The 25,644-nt window shown below is 42.9% G+C and overlaps 1 protein-coding gene across 2 annotated transcripts; it reads left to right on the top strand.

Moving 5' to 3' along the window:
- The first annotated feature begins 331 nt into the window (after positions 1–331).
- Positions 332–24,114, top strand: fam107b (family with sequence similarity 107 member B). Of its 2 annotated transcripts, none has more exons than XM_080437479.1 (4): positions 332–539; positions 18,747–18,918; positions 22,058–22,214; positions 22,567–24,114. In XM_080437479.1, exons 2-4 carry the CDS (start codon positions 18,791–18,793, stop codon positions 22,684–22,686), a joined length of 405 nt encoding a protein of 134 aa, XP_080293605.1. In that variant the 5' UTR covers positions 332–539; positions 18,747–18,790; the 3' UTR covers positions 22,687–24,114. The 2 variants fall into 2 exon arrangements, with proteins under 2 accessions (XP_080293605.1, XP_080293604.1); XM_080437478.1 differs by lacking the exon at positions 332–539 and adding an exon at positions 16,340–16,516.
- The last annotated feature ends 1,530 nt before the right edge of the window (positions 24,115–25,644 follow it).

The raw sequence follows: 25,644 nt of genomic DNA, 5'->3' as shown, positions 1-25,644 counted from the left end.
ATTAAAAACAAAATGTAGGAAATTAAAAAAAGTAAAGGGGATACTTACTCGCGACCCATAAAAATGGACCCGTGACCCACACATGGGTCCCGACCCACTGTTTGGGAACCAGACAGTGTGGTGTATGGTACTGTACCTAGTATTTATTTGGCAGTAGCAGTCACTGCCCATTCTTTGGCGTTCCGTCCACGCCCCGCCCCGCCCCGCCCCCAGTGTGAGGGGTCTCCCCAAGTCTAGATCAGTGAACAGACGGGGAGAGGGAGGAGCCCCCCTGGACGTGACGTCACATCAGCCCCTCCCATCCCAGCCTTAATTTACATTTTCTATGGGTCCTGACTGAGAGTGTGTGTGTGTGCGCTATAGCTATTGAACAGTTTCCAAGAGGGAGAAAAAGAACAGACAGACACACCTTATTATAACCCCAGAGAAGTGATCCAGGAGGGAGAAGACGCGCCGATGTGGGCTTGATTAACCACTTTGTCATTTAGAATTTGAAAGAAGCCCGAGTTGGGAAAGTGTTCGTCGGGATCGAGTTTGAGGTAGGTGTGTGTGTGTGTGTGTGTGTGTGTGTGTGTGTGTGTGTGTGTGTGTGTGTGTGTGTGTGTGTGTGTGTGTGTGTGTGTGTGTGTGTGTGTGTGTGTGTGTGTGTGTGTGTGTGTGTGTGTGTGTGTGTGTGTGTGTGTGTGTGTGTGTGTGTGTGTGTGTGTGTGTGTGTGTGTGTGTGATCTGGGCTGGTTGTGTGTGTCCTAGGATTGTTTCATGAGCGCACCAACAAAGCAGCACGTTTTTGCTGTCTGTCCCGTTGGGCCTCGTGCAGACAGTGTGGGACCCCCCCCCGATCTGGGCTTTATTCGGACAAAAAGCTAAACAAAGAAGGAAAGGGGGGAAAGTAAGACCCTTCAAACAGAAATCGCACGAGACTGACCGCAGAAAAAGAAACTCAACCTTGATCGGTTGTTTTCTTTTGTTGCAGCGCATGATTGACCGACGGGAACACTGACTGGACAGACACACTGAGATTGGTATAATTAAACAGCATTGATTGATAGATTGAATACTTTATTAGACAGAAATGCAAACGGCACGAGTACAGTAATATACTTGGTCTAAAAGGATTTAGACAAAAAAGTCCTTGTGAATGTTTCCATTGAGGTCCTATCTATGTATTCAAATCATCAACATAACATAAAAGATAACTCCAAAAATCAATATCATCACATGTGTGGACTATAACTATATAATTGTGTCCTCTTTGAGTTAATCATATCTAGTTTTTAAGGAGGGGAACAGATGTGCAACAGAATGATGATCTAGCTTCTGGGCTTTGTTTTTTTTTAATTAGGTCAGTATGTGAGAATCGGTTAGAAAGGAGACTGGGTTCTGATCGAGGAGTTCTGGTTGAATTCGTGGTGTGTGTGTGTGTAAGAATATGTGTGAGTAACGGCACAACCATGATGACAACATTACTGACCACTCCGAAGAAACACATGGCTTTAGTCATCTCACTCTGACACACACTGTAGTACTGTCATCAGTGAAATGTCTCCCAACTGTCACCCCTAGAGTGAGGGAGGGGTCGTGTGTGTGTGTGTGTGTGTGTGTGTGTGTGTGTGTGTGTGTGTGTGTGTGTGTGTGTGTGTGTGTGTGTGTGTGTGTGTGTGTGTGTGTGTGTGTGTGTGTGTGTGTGTGTGTGTGTGTGTGTGTGTGTGTGTGTGTGTGTGTGTGTGTGTCAGCTGTAAGGATACAGTTTATACAGTGCTATTATGAAATAGTTTGCTTTGTCAAAAAGATTGGCAGGAACTAGTTGCTGTCAATCTTTAACTAGAGTCTGTAAATTAGTATATCACACAAGTATGTGCTGCTGGGTGAACATCTGGGTGTGTGGGCATTTGCTGGGTGGAGGGGGTAAACATAATTGTGCTTTATACCATACTTTATAACATACAGTACAGCACCCGGATCTAAACTAGAGTCTGTGACTCTATATCAATGGTTCTCAAACGTTGACATTTCAAGGTCTCCCCTTAACTCTGACAGTATACAAATGGAACCAAATGGACCTGTTAGGGTCCATTTGTATACTGTCAGAGTTACAAACTTGTAAGGGTCAAGCTAGACCCCCCTAAAGGAACCCAGAGAGTCCTTGGAATCCTCTTTGAGAACCACTAGCCTATATATCTCAATGATTAGAGGTGTTCCAAGGAAAGAGAAAGTGACATAAAAGAGTAATACTATGAATGAGTAAGTTGCCCAATAGTGAGTAGTATGTGGAGTGGAGGAGAGGAGGGGAAAGGCCCCACACATGTGTTAGTCATTTGGAGGGGAGTTTGCAAAACGATTTACATCTGTTTTCTGATCTTTGAACTCCCCTCCTCCTCTCTCTCCTTTTCTCCTGCTCTCTCTGTCTCTCTTGCTGCCTCTTACTTCCCGTAAAGAGCTGATACTGTCACACAGACAGAGGGGATGTGGGGTGGGGGGGGGATGCATTATGGAATGTCCTGGCATGTTCTGTTCCTATTGGGACTCCGAGGAGGACAAATCATGTCAATTAAAGTATTGTGCGCGGCTCCATTCTAGAATGGAATGCGTACGTTGTGGAATGGAATGTGCCAGTCAGTGGAATGTGTCCACTGTTCTCAGGTATTTCATGATGGAATGTGTCCCACTCCCTGTTTTCCATCCACATAGTAGCGTATCACATCACAGTTTAGTCGCCATTAATGTTTACTCCTAAAGTTGAGCTGAGGTTTTTAGGCCAGTTTTGTGTTTGTGCCGCGCGTGTGTGAGTGTCGGGGGGGTTACAGAGTACAGACGAGACAGCCACACGTGTTGGTGGTCTTATCCATCGGCCCTGTTGCTCTGTCTGTGCCCACAAACTTCCTTAGTCAGCAGAATGCACTGAGCCCTAGATGAAGCCCATGCTGCATTAGTACACTGTGTGTGTGTGTGTGTGTGTGTGTGTGTGTGTGTGTGTGTGTGTGTGTGTGTGTGTGTGTGTGTGTGTGTGTGTGTGTGTGTGTGTGTGTGTGTGTGTGTGTGTGTGTGTGTGTGTGTGTGTGTGTGTGTGTGTGTGTGTGTGTGTGTGTGTGTGTGTGTGTGTGTGTGTGTGTGTGTGTGCGTGCGTGCGTGCGTGCGTGCGTGCGTGCGTGCGTGCGTGCGTGCGTGCGTGCGTGTGTGTGTGTGTGTGTGTGTGTTACTGTTTACACACCCTCACTTCTCTCTGTCTTTTTCAGAATCATAGGTAGTAAGAGACTACAGTTGCCTTGTTTCATCCGCCTGTAAACATTTCTCCGCTAATTGCTGTGTATGAGTACATTTAGTAAGTTTGAGTTTCTTTCATGTGTACTGCAGCTGCTTGCTGACATCTTGGTTCCTACTTCAGTATCTTAAGATGTTTTGTGGTACACTACACGCACTTTCCCTTTTCTGGAGCAAAGAGCTGAGGTTTCCTGTTTAACTGACTGTAGTAGTGGACATTGATTTTGCTTTCACACTTACTTGGCTTTTTCTGTAGAACCCGGTTGGCCTTTCTTCATCACTTGGATGTTTTTTATTCCGGGCGAGTATAAAGATGTTTACTTTTTTTAATGTTTTGTTGAATGCTGCTTTTTATATATCTTTCTCCATTTGCCCACTCACAATTAGAGCACAGCTAATACCATATTTGTCTGGGAGCGATGCCAATCCTGATTTTGGAGAGTCCTAGACCACCGATTATGAACATAATTTTGTATATATTTATATTAAAAATAAATCTATTTAACCACTTAAGCCCTATTTTAAAAAAATAAACAAAATATCTTTTGCTCACAAAGCTCACAACGCATCAAGATGTGTTGTGAGCTTGTAGATCTGTTATTTTAGAAAAAAATGGGAAAACTCATGAAAATGTCCACCTATAATGTCATGCCCAAAATACGGACACAAGGTTTAAAGTGGTAAAAACTCGGGACATATCATCTGCATAATTGGTGATACTGATGTAATAAATAAAGTAAAATAATGTCCCATTTATCAGGCAAACTGATATATCGATTGGGCTCTACTGACAATAGGTTTCGTACTCCGCGTGCCTCTTCATCTGGACTGAATAACCCCCAATGATGCAATGCACACAGCAGTGATGAAATCACAGACTTCTACCAACAGCACAAAGGGTCTGTTTACACCACGTTGTGGTTTTGTTGCCATGGTTTTCGCTCATGATGTCACAGATCAGGTATTGAATTTCTTGACAGACAGCCAGGGGGTACTGCCCCTCAGCATCTGTACAGTGTCAGACATGTCTGGATGGATGTACGTACGATCATGTGTAGGGTTAGACCTTCCTTTGTTTGAGCATGTTTAGGACTTGAGGCGGATATGGTCCATGCAAGACTTAGATCATAGAACAAAGAGTAATGCTGCATACATACAGTAAACATACACACATACCTACGCTACATGCACTAGTTTGTACACACACGCACACACACACACATACACATACATTACACATACACACACACACACGCACGCAGCTACTCCAATGCATCTCATTGATTTTCTTTCTGTTCTGTAGGAGCTTCAATCACAATAAAGTACCATTACGCTGCCACACACCCTTATGTAGTCATAGAAGAGAATGGATCATGTCACACACGCACGCGCTCGTGCATGTACAGTAAACGTTGTCCTGTTTACAGAGCTTGTTAGGTTGAAATGCAGAAAGATTGGGAGTCTTGAGATCGCATGAATTGGATTAAGCTCTTAGTATAAGTCTCTGAATCAAGACGAAGACGTATGATCTTGTCTTATTAGAGGAAGGAGGCATGCGGACGTGCGCTTGTGGAAAGACAGAGCCACATCTTTGCTGCCTGAGGTCAGACGAAGTTGCAGAGTATACACTCATAATGGCTTCGGAAAGTTTTTTATCGTGCCACGAAACCCTATGATTACCAGCTGTCCCGTAAGGTATTCATAGAATTGCATGTGTGTGCAATGGCGGCACATGCATGATTGAGGGTGCACATGTACTGTATATACTATGTGTGTGTGTGTGCATGCAACCTTCTCAAGTGGCTCTGTATGCACATAAAGGACAGATTATTGAGAACAAAGACTCTCTGGGTCTGTTTCTGGGGCACCTGGTTACCTCGTTATCCATGTCCGTGCGCGTGCGTGTACGCGCTCTGTCTGTGTTCCCATGTGTCCGTCTGTCTTTAACGGGAAATCGCCTGGTTGCCCGAGGTAACAGTTGTTATTGGGGTTCCTTTTCATATCTTTTTTTCTGTACCAGCATGTAAACAAAGGAGACTCTCCCTAATCCTCCCCAATGTGCTCCTCGGCCAATGAGAGCGGGACTCCCAGCTGTGCTCAGCCAATGGATGATGGAGCGGGGCTGGGTTTGCCTTGTCTTCTAGGGGTATCACACAGCACAGCAGAACACAAAGCATTGTTCAACAGGAGTGGATGTTGGAGCTGTGACACAAATACAAGTGTATCTTTTATGGCTAAAGGATTCTTCACATTTATAAACCCAAACTGTTATTCTGTTTAGTTTTTTGAGCTATTTACAATGCCAGAGTAATGGGTATCAAGAAGGATAATGTGAAAGAGACTTTAATAATACAGCAAATAATACAGTATGTGGGTACGGCGAGTGAATGGGTGAATGATTGGGTTTGAAATATCTCTATATAACGGCAGGCCTTGTTAGGATCTATTTGTCCTGGTCAGGGCATATGTGGCACTGCAGTCCCCATGTCCCCCCCCCCCCCTCTCTCACACGCCTGTCCAACCACAACTGTTGCCATCAGACATACATACGGTATATAGGTGAACAATTGTCGCTGCCAGTTGTATGGGGAGTATAGTTGGGCTATAGGCCAGCCTTTGTATCTGACTGGCAGCTGTGACCTCAGACTGACACGCACACACACACACGCACACACACACAACCATCGCCCAGTCCTTGGTCAGCATAAGCATTTTTTTTAAAAGACAGCTGTACAGAGTAGTATGTATCCAAATGACATTCATATGCAATTTGTGTTTGTATGCAAACACCTACACTGTATGCTAAAATATACCGCGTTGTGTGACCATCGTGTGTGTGTGCCTTCCAGCTCAATAATGGGAGTTTGCAGGTTCATCACATTCCCGTGGGGTGACTCAAAGTGGTGTCTGTGCCCGTCCCATTCATTCTGTAATCTGCCTCTGTGCCGTGGCCCCTGGGGCTCTCGCAGCATGCTGCAACAGGAGCCCGAGCGACAGCTCAAAAATAACGTTGGTCAATACCGAGTAGAGATGGGCTTTTTCGTCATCCTAATCCACGTGTACACATTCATTATCCATCCGTCATGCAACCGAATTAATTATATTATCCTATTTATAGATCCGCACCGACCGCATGTCAAATAATAATTATTTCCCTGACGTTAGTTTTCGTAGTTCAGAAATGCATTGTTTAACGAATTATTGGGACATCTCTCCGTCTTTTTTTCTTCTCCTTTTTCCGTGCAGCGCTTACGGAGGCCGCTCTAACTGTACTGTAGGCAATGGGATTCTTCTATATGGATACGTACTTGTACAAACAATTTCACTCACCACTGTCGCGATCACCGATGTAGTGACTGTACTGAGTACAAACCCACTGTAACCCAGACATGTCTCAATGGTATACTTCACAGAGAATAATGGCAAAAGGTTCACTGTCCATAGCATTGACACTCAATCTAGATGTTGACAAAAGTAAAGATGTAGTTTAGTCTCCTGTGATGTTCTATCACAGTATTTGTCAAAAAAGTGCTGTTCTATTTGAAGAAACATCCTCCGCAATTTTAAGGAAAAAACAAACAAACACATTCTCTCTTGTTATATCTCTCTCTTACACACGTACACACACACACACACACACACACACACACACACACACACACACACACACACACACACACACACACACACACACACACACACACACACACACACACACACACACACACACACACACACACACACACACACACACACACACACAAACACAAACGTCTCAACTGTCTTTTCAATTACATTTATTATTATTTAATCTATTGATTCAGCTCCAGCTCCTGTGTTTAGGGCTGGCTAATGAATACAGCTGCTAGGGGAGCCACTGTTGGCTGTTGGACTGCATCGTACTGCAAGGCCATTTCCCCAGTAAGGATGGGAATCGAGAACCAGAATGTTGACAAGCTTATCAATGCTGAGTGCTGACAGTTCCTTAATGCAAAACAGACAGTGATGTCAAGACGCATGTGTACATGCTGCTGAAAAGGAAAATATAGTATTTTAACATGATCAAAATGCAAACATGCTCATTGTACCATTTTGCCACTCTCTTCAATACATTTAGTGTTTGAACCATGTACTTACTGTACATGTGTCGGAGGAACCCAACTTAAGACACAGTGGTGGCTGGTGACTGCTTGCTTGTTTCACTGACGTTTTTGCACTTCAATCTACAGCATGGGTATTCAACAGGGGGTCCGTGACCCCTAGGGGGTCCTTGGAGTCACTGCAGGGGGGCCACCCAACTATTTTTTTTTTTTTTTTTTTTTTTTATGTAAATGTGAAAATATGCTACCCCCCCCCTCCCAACCCCACTGTTTGGAGGACAGTAGCAAATATAGAGAAAGGAAAGTTAGACAATATGACCCAGTCTAGTAAAAGTCTACGTACGTTATATAGTAGTTACAAATATGAATGATAATGATTCATAAATAAGCCCTAAGCATTTTGACAGTTTAACCCATTAAAAAGCCTGCCAACAGAACCTACTGTAGCAAGTTAACTCTTTCTTTTTTTCCCCCCTTTTTTAAAAAACATTTTTATCCCACGATTTTTGTAACCCATTTTTTCATAAATAAATAAATAATAATTTTTAAAAAGTGTGGAGCCCTGAACAGAAACTTCTCTGGAGGAAAGCAGTGCTTCAGCAGCGCTGTCCACGGTTTCCCCCTGACCATTTCAGTTGCCAAGGCTGCATTGGTCAGAACCGATACTTTACATCAGAAAGATATACCACCATGGCAAATGTAGTTGTGTTTTTTTTTTTGGGGGGGGGGGGCTATTCTGCCTTTATTGATAGTATACACAGTGTAGATAAGACAGGAAACGGGGAGAGAGAGATGGGGAGTGACGTGCAGAAAGGGATCGGGATTCAAACCCGCAACGTGCTGTCAGGCTGCATTATATGTGGTATGCGCCTGGACCGCTTGGCCAGCGGGCTCCCCTGTAGTTGTATTTTGATTATGTACATGATACCCAACTTGTCACAGGCCCTATACCATCAGGAGAGCGTGCCGTGCATCATTATATCATTATTCACATATGAACATGCAAGATATTAACATCACAAAAGGGAATGATATGAACAGCCCCCCCCCCCCACACACACACACACACACATGCATGTAAAGCTAAAATCAGCCATTCACAAACAGCCCTCACTGCTCGCAAGTGTTTAATGGCTTGTTTTCACGTTCAGCCCATTCAACCCCTCTACACCTGTGCATGTCACAGAGAAAAAAAAAATGCTATTCAACTCTGGCATGGACGTGTGCATGAGACACGATCACGATGTGACGTGCTAAGACTTAAATGCAGCAAGCAGCTTACCAAGGCGTTTAACGGTCGTTTATTGTACGATCAGTAATTTTCTGTGACCACTGGAAAATCACACGAAAGTAAGCATTTGACTTCCAGTGGGTAGAGTTCAAAATACTATTGCTACACTTCAAATATAAAATAAGTGTGTGTACACAGTCATATTGTATAGGCTATTGTATCGCTAAGATATTTGGCTTAAGTATTGAGGTATGACATTTTGTCCATATCGTGCAGCCTTTCCTGGGGGCAACCCTGCTTTCTTGCGTCTGTTTTCTGGACTGGTGCTTTTTGCAGGCTTCTAAGTGAACAAGTGAAGGGTTGTTTTGCGTTTCCATTCCAGCCATAAACGCTGTTGGGAGAACTTTTATTTATAGAGTTGCTGCGAGTGAGAATCTCAAGATGAGCCACCAGGAGCACTCAACAGCTACGGTACTGCACACAATAAATGTATCAACAACAGTACTAACGAAACGTTTTTGTTATTTGTTTTATTTGCGTGTTGCCCTCCCAGTGAAATGCATCACTGTCAGTGGAAAAGAAGCGTCTGGTCACGTCACATGTATCAGAGGATATACTGCAGGATCCGACATTAAGGTTTTTAAGTAATTTTCAAATCCACTTGCCCCATGTAAATGTCCCCTGTCAAGGGGGTACTGTTGCCGGTCACAATATACTTCTCAAATCCATCACACACAATGAACAAGTCATTGTGTGTGAAACACTACAAGATAGGCTTGTTTTGACAGGTGCGTAGGCAGAAAGTGCACATCAACCATAAACATAAGCTCGCACACTGCCAACCTGCACGGTACAGGAGCGCAATTTTATTAAGAAGAGAGATGCAGCAACGTTCCGGTCACAGATGCCCATCTTCAGGCATGCCGTTTGCCTCCATACAGTCCACAGTGCATAGCTAAAGCCTGAAAACGTACGTACAATTTTGTATTGTACGTACGTACGGGCAGACAGACGTGTGTGGGTTTTATGAACCCTTACCACCCCACTTACATTTTCCCACACCCCAGTGTCTCCCCCGGTGACGACATTGCGTGGAGAGTGTGTCTCGAGTAGCTCTCAGGGGTCAGTGAATGATGAGCCTCGCCAGGATTCAGCTGCTCTTTCCCTCTCTCTCATACACAGCAAAGGCCCGGGGTGTTTCATTTAACTCAGAGGGTGTACAAATGGATCCTTTTTTACACTGTCGAGAGTTAAATGAACACTCCAGATTTTCACGGTGACTATACTGCTCAACCTTGCTCCGTTCCAGGCCCCCATTCCCCTCTCCCAGGCAGGAAATAAGAAACAGACCACAACCCCCAAACGCAAACTCCCAGCATATTCTCGCTGAACCATTGCATTCCCTCGCTCTGTCTCCTGTCTTTCTTTCTGTCTCTCCTGACCCACATACTGTACAGTATACTACATACCACACAGTGCTAGCTTTTGTATACTTCCCCCAAGAACTTAGAAATTTGGGGTCTTAAGTGAGGGCCGATGACGTGAGATATTTCATGCAGTTGGTTCTAATTGTGTACAGGCACACACACGTTTTTGCATAGAGTGTGTTGTGTTTATATCGCAGTAGTTCTTGTGGAATTCAGCGCTCGTCTTCTTGGCTTATATCCGGGGCAGGTACTGCCTATTAGCCGGAGGGTCATTAAACCCGTTTTGACTCCTAGATGCAAACACAAATTCAGTGGTTGAATGCAGTGGATGTTTGCTGGTGCAAGTTTATGCAATGTGCCACAGTATTGTACACCTCTACATGATTTATGCATCTTAAAGGCCAGTGTGTGTAAATAATGAGCGGTGTGTGGACCCGACGTGGGACATGCGCTCATCGTCACAAGCTGGCCCTCTCTCTCTCTCTCACTCTCTCTTGTTCGCTCTACATCCCTGGCCCCCATCCCCCAGCAGCTGTCAGTTTAAAGGCCATGTATCCTTGTGTTTTAATTAGGGCCTCTCCACTTTATGGCCAAATGACCGCTTCATTAACACGCAGACTAACCGAAAGACCTGGGTCTTCTCACACACTGTGTGTGTGTGTGTGTGTGTGTGTGTGTGTGTGTGTGTGTGTGTGTGTGTGTGTGTGTGTGTGTGTGTGTGTGTGTGTGTGTGTGTGTGTGTGTGTGTGTGTGTGTGTGTGTGTGTGTGTGTGTGTGTGTGTGTGTGTGTGTGTGTGTGTGTGTGTGTGTGTGTGTGTGTGTGTGTGTGTGTGAGTGAGACTGAGAGAAGGAAATTGGGTGTGGGGCTTGCTTTAGGGGTATTGATGACGTAATTTCCCTGGAGGGGTGGGCCTCCCATCTGTGTGCATGAGAGAGACATGGATCTGGCTGAATGAAAAGGAGAGTGAATGAGTGGAAGAGAGAGAGAGGGAGGATTTGAACAGAGAAGTGTTAGCGGGCAAATTGACTTGCTAGAATATTTGCCATAGTTTCCCCTTGGTGGGTACAATCTTTTATGTTTGGTTAGTGTTATATTATATTAATTATTCAAATGCAAACAGGGCAGGGAATGTTCAATCAATCTCATCCCAAAAGAAACTGATTGAGTCTAAACTGAGGCACCTGTGTGTCAGTCAGACGGCTGTGATCCTGGCTGGCTCGCTAGTGACAGATTGGGAGTGGTCTGGTGACAGACATGTCTTTGGAGCCAATGATGGTTGACCGGCTAACACCAGCCCACCCCCCTCCCCCCCGCAGCGCTATGGATAACATGCTCTGTGTGTGCGTTTTGTGTGTCTGTGTTTGAGTGTCATAGGGGACATGGGGTCAGATGGTGAAGCAGGCCACCAGCTGGCTTCTCTACCTCCTCCTACTCTCTTTCCATCTTTCGCACTCTTTTATTTATTGTCCAAAAAGGGATGCCGAACAACTGGAACTGTAGTTGGCGACAGATAAGTAAAACGTGCGATATTTCGCCATTTTTCGTCTGATCTGCCCTTTCCTCAGCCTTTCTCAACTCTCACCCTTCTTTCCGTGCAGGTCTTTATCATCCTTCTCTTGTCTCCCTCTCTAGTTTACTCCCTTCCTCTTCAATTAATCTCTTTCTTCTCCGTAGAACTGTTAGATAAGGAAAGCGTGAACTTCATAGCTTCTGTCGGTTTTCTCTGTGAAGTTTTCCTTCTAGCCTGGCCAAGTCTTCAGCCACAGCCCTTTCTTCTCATGTCTGTCTATCCTCTCCTTCTCCTCCTTCTCCTTCATCACTAATTATTTTCCCTTTCATATATTCTGTCTTTCCTGTAGCCTATACAGTCTTGTCTGTCTCTTCCCTGGCAGTGAAAAAAGTGTAGGAGTAATGATGGCCAACCTAGCTTCTCCTGCCCATCCCTCTTCATTAGCCTGGCTGCCCATCTGCGCTCTCTCTCTCTTTCTCTCTCCCTCTATCTTTATCTCCCTCTATCTCTATCTCGGGTTGAAACAGGGACGTGTATGTTTTAGATCCCTTTTTATAGACATTAATTTGTCTGTAAAAAGCCATGGGACTTTGTATGAAGTTAGGCAAATTGTGTGGATATGTTTTGTTCTGCCGAGTATACGGTAAGATCATATAATACATCACATAATAGCCTAGTAAGTTCCAGAAACCTGTATTATTGTTGTTTATTTCAGATCCCCATTAGTTACTGCCTCAGCATTGACTATTCTTCCTGGGTTCAAACAGTACAAAAACTGTACTGTAATAAAAATTACAGTTATTATATTATTATATATATATTATTATTATAATGTATATTATTCCAGTATAACCATAGAAATCTGAAATAATTCGCAAATCAGTTGTCAGGGTACTGGGTTAGCGTATGAACCAGGGCAGGAATTTCATGAAGGCCGCCGTTGTCCCTCAGTTTAGCCTTTCTGCCCCTCAATTAGTTATATGCCCTGAGGCCACAGTGGCCTTGATGCCCCGTCTATGCTGCCCCCCATACAGCTTATTACACTGTTTACTCCTCTGTCTCTTTCCTGTAGTCTTCACAGAAAACGTACAATCCTGTTTTTGTAGGACAGGACGTGAAGTGTTTGCGGTCAGAGACGCATAGAGCTGAACTAGGCCCTTACATTGCCGAAAAGGTGACAAAAAGGATGATCAAAAATAGCTACATTTAAGGTCCTCTGCCAGGTGCAAAGTCTGCCTGTAGATGGTTCGATAATAAAAGTATGATGTGTACTTTGTTGTTTCCTGTTACTGATGGCACCTACTTTCCTGGAAGGCAATTGAATTCTTGAAAACATGCAAACGGAAAAAGAGAGAGCCATAGTGTGTCAATAAGTTGGTATATAGGTATTTCCTGTTTTGAGTGTTCCTTCCGTCGATGAAGTGTGAGTGATGCTGTCTCTATGGTGACAGTGCAAAAATGACTGTTGAGAGGAAATGTAGGGGTGTGTTGTGTTGTGTGCATGCAAGATGTTCCTCTGACTTAGTGCAATTGGTGTCACTTTAAAGCCGGCAACAATGATCTTCTTAATGCAACTATTGCAGGATCTCTGTATAAAAGGGGCTGAGTTGACATTCCTGCCAAATACATTTCTTGGTTCTCACTTTTTTGAGGTTAGAGATTACAGTCGGTGTAAGGGTAGAGGTAGGCATCACAATAACAACAACACTAATAATAAGTAAGTAGGTTATAGTGGCTTATTGTCGGTATCAGCCGAGAACACGAGGGTCTATCCTTGTTTCAATGTGCTAGACCCCTGGGATATGGTTTGCTGAGATGTGTGCGTGTGTGTGTGAGTTGCCTATTATTTTACGTCACACTGTTGCTGGACAGAGCAAGTATTGCTGATGCAACAATGCAGTGTAGTGTGGGTACCAAGCCCTTCCAAGGACATCATTCAATTAGCTCTAATGCAACCTACAACAAGGATATGCTCTCTCTCTCTGACACGCACCCACACTGCCACGAACACGTGTTTGATCAGTAGCCACACACACATCCAATCACATGCTGTCCACTATGCCATAAAGTCACACATACAAAGTGACTCACACACATCCGTGTATACATAGATGGGTGAATGATGTGGCACGTTCGATCTTATGCAATTTATGTGCCATAGGCAGTATTAAAACATAAGATTCTATTATACATTTAGAGCGAGTTATGTTGCTAGGGAAGAGAGGTTACCCAGGAAAACACAGAGGTATACACTTGTGTGTAGGTAAGCCTTACAAAGTACAGAAATTGCTATGCTTTTAAATTAAAAGTCTTAAAGTACAAAGAAGGCCCTTTAAATAACTTGTACAAAATTGTCATTGACATGTTGCCATGGGTATGGTCGTCCACTGATTGTAATAGATGGTCTGTTTCCTCCAGTGCCATGTCATGTGGGACAGTTTGCTTATTTTCTTGGAAGTTCGATTAGTCACATGACCATAAGGATGTGAGCTCATGGTCACATAAAGGTCAGATCCTGAGTGACACTGTGAGAAGGGAGTACACAGAGGATCCTATCCTATTTATACTTACGATTGTGTGCGAATTGTGTTGTACGCTGAAATAAATATAAGCTCACAACACGATCCGTCAAGCGATGTGAGCTTATAGAATAGATCCAATATTTTCGGCATACAACAGTCTAAATTGTTCTCCTTTGTTAGCATGTTCTTTGGCTCACTTTTATCACCTCTCTCTCCTGCCTTTTCACCTGGCTCTGCTTGCTTTAACAGAAGTGATGCTCAGACATTTCCTCAGACAGTCCTCAATGCCGTGTCTGTTTTCTCTGGAGGCACACGGAGTCCTCGCTCTTATGGATGCTCATTAAGCGTTTGTGTGCACGCGCGCACTCCTGAGAGGGTGTGCTTCCAAAACCAATAAACAAACCATCTTAATGGAGATTCCTGGAAGAGCAGACAGTCTTGTCCCAAACACGGTGTTCCTTCATAACACGCACGCATGAACACACACACACACACACACACACACACACACACACACACACACACACACACACACACACACACACACACACACACACACACACACACACACACACACACACACACACACACACACACACACACACACAATGGTAAAGATAAAAGGAAAATTTGCACTGTCACTGTACAGATGGCTCTGCACAAAGATGCACTGCATGTACACGTGCTGGAGCAAAATACGCAAGTTACCATTGCGTATTTCCTGTGATGTAGTTGGATATGTGCAAGATCTGCACCACACAAAAACCGTCTACAAACAGGAAGGTGTTTGTGTTTTGAATGACCAGTGACCAGTGAAGGACAGTGTAATGTACTCCCTCTGACACACATTCATCTGCACTGGTCCCAGCTGCGACATAATAGGAAAACCAAATTATATGGGCGCGACTGAGTGATGAAAAGGCCGGATTTTAACTGGGCTTCAATTTGAGGGTTGCAGGGCTGTTTGAACTCCCTATGTCACTTCCCATCTCCCTTGGGGCATACAGGAAGTAGCAGCAGATGTGTTAAGCTAACGGACACTTTCACAACACCGTCAGCCTGTTATAGTTCCTCAACCCCCCACCACTAGCACCAACACAGGACTCCTTTGATGTACCCAAAGCACCCAGCACGTGTGCTCGCTCTCTCTCGCTCGCTTACACATACGCACGTACATGGACACACACACACACACACACACACACACACACACACACACACACACACACACACACACACACACACACACACACACACACACACACACACACACACACACACACACTAGCCAAAAGACACAGCCTCCTCTTTCTCAGCATCACAAGCCGTGCCACTGACCTCCCTCCCTCTCGCTCTCTCACACTCACACATACTGTATCTACAAAACAGCATATGTCAATTCACCCAGCAGGCAATATCCTCAATTACTCCAGTAATTGGCTGCCGTGAATGTGATACAGTGGGTTCATAGCAGCATTATAACACATTGGAAATTGTGATAATATTCGACTTTTCAGTATATTCCATGATTTTAGAACATTTTGTGCCACTGCTCTTTGTTCTATGTTATGTGCAGCCAAAACCCATGTTTATCTGGTGGGGTCTTTGTTATGTAACTGGCATAGTGACTTCTGTGGTGTGCGAATGTCGCCCTCTAGTGGCACCAGAGGATCATTACGCTGTTTTTTTGTTTGTTTTGATGGCGGGTCTCTGGGATGTTATTGTCTCCAACACGTGCAAAGACAACAATGTGACGGTTTACAGTTGTGTTCATTCATGTGAAGTTAAATTATTTTGCCATTGCGTAAGTGTCAGAAAACAACAAGACCACCCCTCTATATTCAATGAATTTTTGATGAATTGAATACACAGGACAGGACCCCAATGGAAACAAGCCATAGGCTTTCTTGGGTTATCCTTTTAGCATCCTTTTTGTATGAATCTGTACCTCTGTGCTTTTTTGCAAATAGTTAAAGTATTCAATCAATCAATACAGTCGCAATGGCGTGTCGGAAAAAAACATATTATTTATGATATTAATAATTCAATTAAAAGGGAGGCATATATATAAATATACTGTATAAGTAAATATTATATGGTGGAATCTGGAGAGACACACACTCTAAGCCTCGAAGAAGCATGCCTGTTTTTGCTGGTCTTGCTCCAGAGAGTCGTGATGAATAGGAGAGGGAGAGGGGAGGGGTGATGTTAGGCGGCGTATTATCTGAGTGGGCTGTGCTGTGGATCATAATAATAAACCTAGCTCAAGGCAGACTGCTCTCAAAGTAACCTCAGCAGGAGGCTGGTGTGCAGGACAAAACGGCTCTCTTCATTCAAACTGCAGCCAGTGCACTTTAAAAGAAGCCGTTTTCTCACTCCTTTGACAAAATCGTTTTCTTAAAATTGGACAAACACGTAGCAGCAGAGATGACGACTATGTTTAGATACCCCGTCTTTCATCTGCAGGGTGAGTTGTTATCGGCAGCGTGTGCAATTTATAAACTACCTATCACTGTGCATTTGAGTGTACAAAAGACGCATCTTTGGTTGTTAAAGGCTGGATATTGATACAGATAAAAAGGCTTATTTAGATTTGGCCTTTTAAAGCTTTTAGAACCATAGCTATACATCATGAAGATTTTCTAAAACTCTTATCGAGCGTGTCAGTGTGTTTTGAGGTTGTGTGCTCTTTGTAAGATGGTCTGCTTGGTTGTTTGATCAGCAAAACGTGTCTTGAGAACAGTGGTGAATGTACAACGTTGTGATGTGACAAACCTTTAGATGTGCTTACAAATACAGTTTGGATGGTAAAGTGCATAACATGCATAAGCTCCGCTATACCATTCAAGTTAGATGCACAGGTAAATGTTTTCTTTACAGACTGAAGAACAATAGGCTATTTCTCTTGTAGTTGTGGTCGACCGTATCATAAAATCTAATAAACAAGTTGTGTTTGAAGTTGCAATAAAAAGAAAAACATTTATGGTTTTATTGCATGTACTTAGTAGTTAATTTAAGACGTCAGACATTCACAGTTATTTATGGGCTTTATAATGTTTGCTTGTTTGCTTGATAACTATTTGATAGATGAAAAGCTGTTAAATGTGAGGAACTCTGTGACGATCTGATTTAATCTTTTGGTTGTATTACATATGGATTTCACATCAACTGGCAGGAGTAGGGCTGGGTAGATCGATATTGTATTGATATTGTGATGTGAATGAGACTATCGTCTGGGATCCATAATATCCTGGGATGTTGTCTTTCCCTGATTTGAATCACTTAAGCCCTATTTTATACATTCACAAATATTCAGAAATTGCGAAAATAGACAAACTCACACGCTTTGTGATAGATCTTATAGATCTGCTACTTTAACTATTTTTCAACATTGAAAAAATAAATAAAATAAAATTATGTACAAAAATAATTGATATTGTCACAATACAATATTGTTGTTACAATCTTGATATCATGGTAATTGGTCAAAAATATTATATCTAATTTTGTCCATATCGCCCATGCCCAGCCTTAGACAGGAGGGATGAAATGTTCCTCCCCTCACAGTGTGGAACAATTATGTAATTCCAACATTGATTACCTCATTGATCTACAACCAAGCCCAAACGTCTGAGCCCGGGCTACATACCTAGCTGTAACTTTTCGACGTGTGCTTTCAGCGGAAATAATACTAGTCTGGAAAAAATATGCCTTTTGTAATGCATATAAATCAGTTAAGCGGAACACTGAGATTTCTGAGAATTAAACGGTGGCTTTATCCCGGCAGACCCTCAAGTTTCCACAGTTGAACTGTTTTATCAGCCAAATATCTGTTGTTGATGAAAGTAAAATTGTTAATTCTGTGCATCGCTACTCAATTAAATAATTCACAAAAAAACTTTACCGTGAGCATTTTACCTTAAATAAAGCTGTTGGTATGCACTTTAGTTTGGAGAAATGCTATTCACCTGTTTCCTAGGCTGTGTGTTTTCCACTTCCTGTTGATTTCATTGGATATCATTGGTCATCTGACCAGTTTCATTGGATTTCATTGGATCAAATCGACAGGAAGTGGAAAACACACAGCCTAGGAAACAGGTGAATAGATCAGTGGTTCTCAACCTGTGAGTCAGGACCCCCAAGGGGGTCCCCACATGATTTGTTTTTGTTTTTTGGTGAAAATACAAGGACTTTCAAGACCTTTTTAATACCTAAAAGTAAATAAATAAATGAAAATACCAAATACCAAAAGTAATCAACAAACTATACTATAAAAACTGGTCAAACATTGGCCAAATTGACAAATAATAAGAAAGAGGCAAAAAAAGGAAAATAGCTGATCTACAAGCTCACAACGCCTCACGTTGCGAGGCGTTGTGAGCTTGTAGATCGGCCATTTTCACAATAGTTATCTGTGGAACCGAGTCAAACTAAATGTAATGCCTCAACTTCAACAATTCCAAGTGCTTGTCATGGTGGGGGGTGGGGGGGTCCCCAGTTCAAATATGATTATTTTGGGGGGTCGCTGCCTGAAAAGGTTGAGAACCCCTGCTATAGATGAACATTTGACTTTAGAAGTTGTGTAACTGAAATGATATTTCAAAGTGACTTCACATGGGTGAAACTGAGACTGTGTGAATGTTCTAACGACAGTGTTGGAATGAACCTCCTCTCTCCTCTCGCCCCTGTGCGTACAGATCCGTGTGACCCTGGTCTATCTCTGTCACGGGGCAGGAGTGTCATGGCGGAGCCGGACTACCTGGAGGGAGACTGTGATGAACTCATCAAACCCAAGAAGCTGATCAACCCGGTCAAGACCTCCCGCAACCACCAGGACCTCCACAGAGAGCTACTCATGAACCAGAAGAGGTCAGAACAGAACTCAGGAACACTGACTCTTTGCCTCTCTCTCTCACTCTCACTCTCACACTCTCTCACTCTCACTCTCACACTCTCTCTCTCTCTCTCTCTCTCTCTCTCTCTCTCTCTCTCTCTCTCTCTCTCTCTCTCTCTCTCTCTCTCTCTCTCTCTCATATATTGGCTTATCATTGTCTGGTGCACACCTATAAAATCAGCAGTGGTGTGAAGTAACTAAGTACATTTAATCAAGTACTGTACTTAAGTACAATTTTGAGGTATTTTTTACTTTACTGGATTATTTCCAATTGTCTGTACTTCTACTTCTACTCCACTACATCTCAGAGGCAGATATTGTACTTTTACTCCACTACAATTATTTGAAAACTTAAGTTACTAGTTACTTTGCTGCAGATATAAATTATTACATTATAAAACATACATTAACCACTTTAGCACTATTGTATACCTATGCTATTTGCTGATGGCAAAAAGTAGAACTAACTGTACATTCAAGGCAAGCTAGTCCTTATCCAAAACAAGTTCTTTCCCCAAATGTAGGATCATGATAAGGATCAGAATAAGGAGTTCAATACAGTATGATGGTCTCTACTCTATGCAGGCTAGCTGTTTGGGTGAGAATGACTTATGTAGTCGTGCTGTTAGTTTTGGGTCTGATGCTCTGATGTGAACTGGACTTGCTGTTATGTAGCAGGTGATGTTGGTCCCTCCAACCCCAAGGGGGGATGCATCAGCGTTATGTAAAGCCCTTCACCTAAAACTTTAATAAGAGGTATTATATAAAACGTTCAGTATATTACTGCGTCACAAATCGCTTACAGAAAATTCGATTCACCCCGAGTCTGGAATGCACAATATTAAAACTCTTAACATGAAACATTCACGACCTGTGTGTGTGTGTGTGTGTGTGTGTGTGTGTGTGTGTGTGTGTGTGTGTGTGTGTGTGTGTGTGTGTGTGTGTGTGTGTGTGTGTGTGTGTGTGTGTGTGTGTGTGTGTGTGTGTGTGTGTGTGTGTGTGTGTGTGTGTGTGTGTGTGCGTGCGTGCGTTCACAAGTTTGCTTATGGACATTTGCCTGCGGCTCTGTAGTCTGAGCTATAAATACATCCATAAATGCACAGTCTTGCGCATGTTTGCCCACACACACACTGGCACATAACAGCTGTTACATCACAGAAGGGATGCTTCAGCCTCTCACAGGTCAGAGACTGAGGTACATTATGATGGAAACCACAATATGAATGCAGAGGAGAAGCTGAGGGGGGGAGCAAATACACTGTACTGTATGTTATCAGAAGCAGAGAAGAGCAATGCCCTTCATTGTTGTGTTTGCGTTGCTCCAAGAGATGCCGCAATGTCACTGAACTGCACGGGGTAGGGTGTTATGGTTTGGGTCCCAGTAGAGGGCCTATAGAGTGGCCCCTACTGGGTTTAATAGGGTAAATGGGAGACTTGTTATGACTGGCTCTCTCCTCTGTACTGCAACACAAAGGATGTTTCGCCTCATGGTGGATTAGTCACGGTGATATAGGAGAGAGATGGGAGGGGTGGGGTGGAGGCTGGATGGATGGAGAGTGGAAAAAAATAAGTGTTATGTAAGCAGGATTACAAAACCATCTCCAGCTGGGGGTCTGCCTGTCTGTCTCTCCCTCCCTTAGTTACCTATGTTGTTATGACCTCTCCTATACATACATACACACACACACACACACACACACACACACACACGCACACACGAGCGCACTCAAACACACACAGAGAAACAGACACACAAATCAAAGTACACATTCCATTCCACATATCCACAGGAAAAGCGTGACATCAGTGTTAACAAGTCAGGATAGGCACGTATGAATGTCCTTGGATGGAGCACATGCTACGCATTAGTTATTAGGTAACTTCCTCGAGAGCCAGAGGGTCTCTCTCTGAGTGGGAGGGGTCAGGGGTCGGGGGTTCTAGTATGCTTATGTAACATGCCAGAGAGAGAGGAGCAGCATCCTAGCAGAAGCATCTCTTGTCATAGCGGAGCTTATTAGTTATTGCCATGAGAGTAACCTTGACCTCCTCCCTCTGACTTAATCACATTAATTACCCTACCGAGGCCCGGCTAAGTGTTTTCATAGGACCCCTCCCTCTCATGTAACACTGAAAACCAGGACATGTTTAACTACTGCGGGGACCACCCTGGTGGAAATGAACTCCCACCTGTTAATGGAACAATGAGGACATTGGGTTATGTAATCGTTGGCATTTTTATTAACGTCTTAAAACCGTGGTGCTGTTGTGTTGAGCTCAAACTGGCTGCAGTGTTTTTCCTCCAACTTGCATTCTCAGACGTGATGACAGACAGTAAATCAATAAACCTAGTTTTCTTTGAAAGAGTTGAGTAATCAGTTTCATGCTGCTCTGGACAAATGGATAATTTTTACTGTGCCTCCCTAATCTGAGACTTTGATGTTTGTTTCTGTTGTCTTTTGAAGCTGGCCGTATGTCTCTCTCTCTCTCTTTCTCTCGCTCAACCTCCTTCTCCCACATAATAAGCATCTTTTTCTACTTTCTGCCTCTTCTCTATTACTCTCAAGGCTAATCCTCAACACCCACCTCCTTCGTTGCTATATTTTCAGCTCATCTAAGAGATGCTCGTACTGTACAGAAATGACCCCGTCCTCCTTAAGTTCAGTTTTACTACAAAACAAACAACACAACAATCCTCCCTATGTCGCAATGCATTCCTAACCCAAGGCAGTGCCCATGTAACAGATGTTTATTCGTGGCTAAATGGGATTTCATAACGTGGTTCATATTTTTTCAGGAAGGTCTTTATCCCTACAAATGTTTGTATTTACAGAAGAAAAAGCCATGATCCCATAAAACCCTCTAGTGATCGCTTAAAGAACCTGCTTATACACAGATTAGACGGACAAATCTGGACTAATCTGGGATGTGAAAAGTCAACATTAAACTACGATTACGTTTTAATTCGTAGCAGTGGTTTCAGACCTCCATGTCAGAGTAGAATCAGGTCATGCCTCTTATGCATGACCTGTGAGCATCCATCTCATGTGCATTTGTTTTGTCTTAAGTTGTTGTCCACTAGTAACGTGCTCTCTCTCGCTGCTCGTCCTCTCACAGGGGTCTGGCTGCCCAGAACAAGCCAGAGCTCCAGAAGGTTCTGGAGAAGAGGAAGAGGGAGCAGGTTCTCAAGGCCCAGAAAGAGGAGCAGGAGGCCCACAAGAAGAGGAGCGACCTGGAGATCGAGCTAATGAAGCGACAACAGAAGCTCGAGCAGGTGAATGTGATTCAGAAACAGAACATATTCATCAGCTGCTTTAGACCGCTCTCTAGCATTGCATCACATATATATATATATGTCTCTCCAGTATCTAAACAAAACATAAAGAATGAGCACAGTAGGAGCAAAGTTCTGCACATTGTGAAACAGAAGCACGCAGTGTCACATGACAGGAGAGTCGTTAAAGATGAAAGTTACTGACCCCTATAAACGGAGGCCCCCTGTAGAAAAACATGGTCTTATCACCTTATGCACAAAGAGAGAGCGTTCATATGTAGGCCAGACAGTTGAACCTACATATTAGCATCTGCCTGTGATTTTAAACCCATGTCTGTGTTTCTTCTTCCAGTTGGAGCTGGAGCAGCAGAAAAACGAGGAGGAGCAGGAGAACACCCCCGAGTTCATCAAGATGAAGAGCAACCTTCGGAGGACAAAGCAGGAGGCGGACGGCGAGGAGCGAACCACCTAGAGGCCGGCGGGGGGGTGTTTGGGTCCAGCTGTGTGTGAGTGTGTTCGTGGACACGGAGGTGCCAGGAGCTGCATGTGTACGAGAGTGTGCGTGCGTGTGTGTGTGTGAGATGGAATTCCTGGTTCTTTTCCCCCTGGCCCGACTTTTCTTCCCACAGTGAGGAGAGACTTTACAGACTAAAGCCCCCCCACCCCCCTTTCTGCCCTGCCTTGGACCACCAGCACCCCTCCCCCCACCCCTTGCACCTATTCCAATGCCACATAGCGCCTCTGCCCCAGAGGACGGACCTAAAAAAGGACACCTTATTGTCGGTACATTGCTGCCGTGACAACGGCGAAAACAGGCTTCCGCTGAGGTGCGATAGAGATGCAAGCAAAAAAAACACAAACAAGGACTTATTAGTTCCCGCTCTCCGCTCCTCTCTCTCTCTCTCTTTCCCTCTCCACAGAAAGCTGTCATTTTCTGTTTGTAGTTGTTGATGTTGTTAATGTCGTTGTTGTTTTCTTCATCTTCATAATCGAGGAAGGAAAAGTGGACACTGGATGGACTCTCAAAGCTGTGTATTGTAAAAGCCAAAATACTGTGCTTTTTTTGTTTTTGTTTTGTTATTTATGTTTATAGATTTTAGCCCAGATATAGGGAGAACACGTTTGGTTGTTCCATATCTCAAGTTTTATGCTTAGTTTGTGAAGCCAGGACAAAGGGGGAGGGGTGGGGGGGAGGGGTGGTTAGTGTATTCCACACTTAAGGGTTTTTTTGTATTTGTTTTTTCAATTCAAAACATGCCATTTCCTCTGAAAGTTTGAGCAATATTAGAATTCCAAGGCGTGTTATTTTCTTTACATATTCTGTTTGTTTTTTTAAAACGAATAAAAGTGTTACTAAATAAATAATTTAAATTGTTTCTGTTAGGTTCTGTGAGAGTATAGTTTCAGGCCTGATCAGTTTTTGTGTGCTTTAATGAACAAAAGATTTAATAGATGTCAAAAAGCATACTTGGAAGTGTGTACAGTACATATAAAATAATTCATTGTGTGGCCCTTGAAATGTCACACGTTCCCACACCGTGCTGATAAACTTCCTTTTAATCTTTGTGACTCCACTATGGTATCATTGTTTTGTAATGGCGGCAGGACATACAGACAGAATCCTTCTGGAACAGTAACTAAGTGGTTGATGAATGCCCGTTGCGGACTGCAAAACAATCAGTATGTTGAGCTATCTATCACAACTTCAAAAACGAACTCTAATCATATTGTTCTTGATATCCAAGTGGAGTTTAAGATCACATGAATGAATGTGATGGGGCTAATGTTCTAGTCTGTATGTTTACAAGCACTGATCTATCGTTATTCTCATGGGAACAAGTATACTCTTTTTGTCCCTCTCCCCTTCAACCTCTTCTTTGAAATAAATATTTTAACATGTTCTATTCATTATTTCTGCCTCATGTTCATTACCCTATAAACAACATTATTCTCACATCATGGAGCTTCATTCCAATAGTGAATATAGTGAATCCTCTTGTAATAGAGAGTTAAAAGAGAGCTGAGAGACTGACTCATCTCTAATAACTGGAACAGATGATGGAGTTTAAACTGTAATCAGAGGTGAGTTTAAACTGTAATCAGAGGTGGAAAGTAGCTAAGTACATTTACTCAAGTACTGTACTCAAGTACAATTCTGAGGTATTTTTTATTATTATTAATATTTCCAATTTTCAGTACTTTTACTTCTATTCCACTACATCTTAGAGACAAATATTGTACTTTTACTCCACTACAATTATTTAAAAACTTTAGTTACTTTGTAGATTTAGATTATTAGTACAAAACATACATTAACCACTTCAGCCCTATAAGCTTGTACATCTATATTCAAAAGATTGTGAAATTGGACATTCTGCATAGTGAGTACTTTTGGTACTTAAAGCACATTTTGATACCAATACTTTTGTACTTTTACTCAAGTGAATTTTGATTTCCGGACTTTTACTTTCTACATTGCAGTATTGATACTTTTACTTAAGAAAAAATATACAGTACTTTATCCACCACTGACTGTAATGCATTACCCTGGGCAGTGTGCACTGCTGAGCTCCTGCGTGCCTACCGAGACAACAATCTTTTTATAGCTGAACAATCAACCGCATACCAGATTATATAACTTTAATTATTTGATTTGAAGGCTTGAAACAGGTTTTTCTCAATCTAATCATCTATTTTGAGTCTTCAAACAAAGTCAAGATCTATGCCATGGTGATTAATCTATAGACATCTTGGTAAACTATTTGCTCTATTCAGGGGTAACAAACAAACGCATTGGGCCTGAATAACTGCTTCAGAAATAAACTTCCAGCGTCATTCTCATTTTACTTCTCTGAAGCAGTGGTTCTCAACTTTTTCAATCCGTGACCACCAAAAATAATCATATTTGAACTGGGGACCCTACCACCCTGAGGAGTTGAGGTATTACATTTTGTTTGACTCGGTTCCAAAGATAAATATTGTGAAAATAGCAGATCTATAAGCTCACAACGCCTCGCGTTGCAAGCTTATAGATCGGCTATTTTCACAATGTTTGCCTCTTTCTTATACTATTTGACAATTCGGCCAATTTTTGACCAGTTTTTATAGTAGTTTTGATGCAGTAATGGTCTTATTATTTTTTTGAGGTATCAAAAAGGTCTTAAAAGTCTTGAAATTGTCACTTCACTGTCATCTGGACCCCTTCACCCAATTTATTTTTTAAACTCATGTGTGGACCCCCCTCCCTACCCACAGAATGACCACTGCTCTGAAGGCAAATACAGTGGCTCTCCAAAGATAAACACAGGGGGGCGACAGAGACAACTATATTTGCTGGCTGTAAGACTGAGATGGGTCTGGATCATAGAGTTAAAAATAATAGAGAGGGCACCGGATATCGCCTCCCATCCACTTGCATTGAGTTGCTCAC

This window comes from Gymnoscopelus braueri (genome assembly GCF_963280865.1).
Source record: "Gymnoscopelus braueri genome assembly, chromosome: 9".
In the NCBI taxonomy this organism is placed as follows: domain Eukaryota; kingdom Metazoa; phylum Chordata; class Actinopteri; order Myctophiformes; family Myctophidae; genus Gymnoscopelus; species Gymnoscopelus braueri.
This window is presented reverse-complemented; position numbering and strand designations above follow the sequence as displayed.